Source organism: Gregarina niphandrodes (assembly GCF_000223845.1).
Source record: "Gregarina niphandrodes unplaced genomic scaffold scaffold00020, whole genome shotgun sequence".
Lineage (NCBI taxonomy): Eukaryota > Apicomplexa > Conoidasida > Eugregarinorida > Gregarinidae > Gregarina > Gregarina niphandrodes.
This window is the reverse complement of record NW_011645789.1, coordinates 190,839-191,861: the sequence shown is the minus strand read 5'-3', so window position 1 is coordinate 191,861 and position 1,023 is coordinate 190,839. Positions and strand designations below refer to the sequence as shown.

The 1,023-nt window shown below is 58.7% G+C and overlaps 1 protein-coding gene across 1 annotated transcript; it reads right to left on the bottom strand.

Moving 5' to 3' along the window:
- Nucleotides 1-303: 303 nt before the first annotated feature.
- Nucleotides 304-488, bottom strand: GNI_100110 (putative retrotransposon protein; the record flags this gene model as incomplete). Its single annotated transcript, XM_011132818.1, has 1 exon — nucleotides 304-488. A coding segment is annotated over one exon (185 nt), but the record flags the coding sequence as incomplete, so codon positions are not given.
- Between the last annotated feature and the right edge of the window lie 535 nt (nucleotides 489-1,023).

Here is a 1,023-nt window from a genome sequence, read left to right as displayed (position 1 = left end):
GAAGGGTCGTAGATACCCAACGGCGCCTAGGAAGCTCTGCAGTTCCTTCCTTGAGGCGGGGCGGGGGCATTGAGAACGTTGCCGATCTTCCTCTCGGCACGCTATCCCTTGCCGCCCGATCCTGTGACCGAGGTACTTTACTTCGGGCTTGAGCCACTCGCTCTTATCTAGCCTGAGGTAGAAGACTCTCTCTCTGCACAGTCGCAAGACCTTCTCCAACCGCTACATCACGTCCGTCGCGATGATGATATTATCAATGTAACGCGATCGTCCAACATCTCAAACACCATGTCCATCGCGCGCTGAAACTCCGGCGGATACGAGTCGGCAGCCATGCTTTGGTTCACCCTCCGGTAATCCAAAACGCACCTCCACTCGCCCGTCTTCTTCTTCACGAAGTGCGGCGCGGCGGCGCACTTGCTTTTCGAAGGACGGATGACTCCGAGCTTCAGCTGCTTCTCCACTTGCTTCTCCAACTCGGCCCGCGACTCAAGGTCGAGATGTCTCAACCCCGCTTTGTACGCCTTGCCGCTTGCCTCGAAACGCGCCTCGTACTTGACGCGCGCCACCTTCGGGTACTCCCACACGTCTCTGTATGCGACCAACAGAATCCACAGCCCGTCCCTCAGGCTCTGGTCCAGGTGTCCCGTACCCTCCACGAACACCTGCCGCTGCCTCTCGAAGGGATCCTCCGACTGCTCCTCTACTACGAGTGGCTGTTCTTTGTACTTCTCCGCAAGCCGTATCTCATCAACCGCGCCTCTCTGCGCCGCCAGGACCAACGCCTTCCCGGACCTTCTCTCAACCAAACCAAATCGTTCCAACTCTACCCTCCCCAGGAGGCTCGGGACCGATGGTCGGTCATGCGCCGCGAATTCTACTTCGTCCGTCTCGCCGCGCACTGTTACCGGTACTGGCTCCGTCACGGGTAGTGATCCTGAACCCAACACTGTGCTTACTTGCTGTCGGCGCTGCGACATTCTTACGCCAGCGCGACTGCAATCCTCTCTCCTCAGCAGGCTT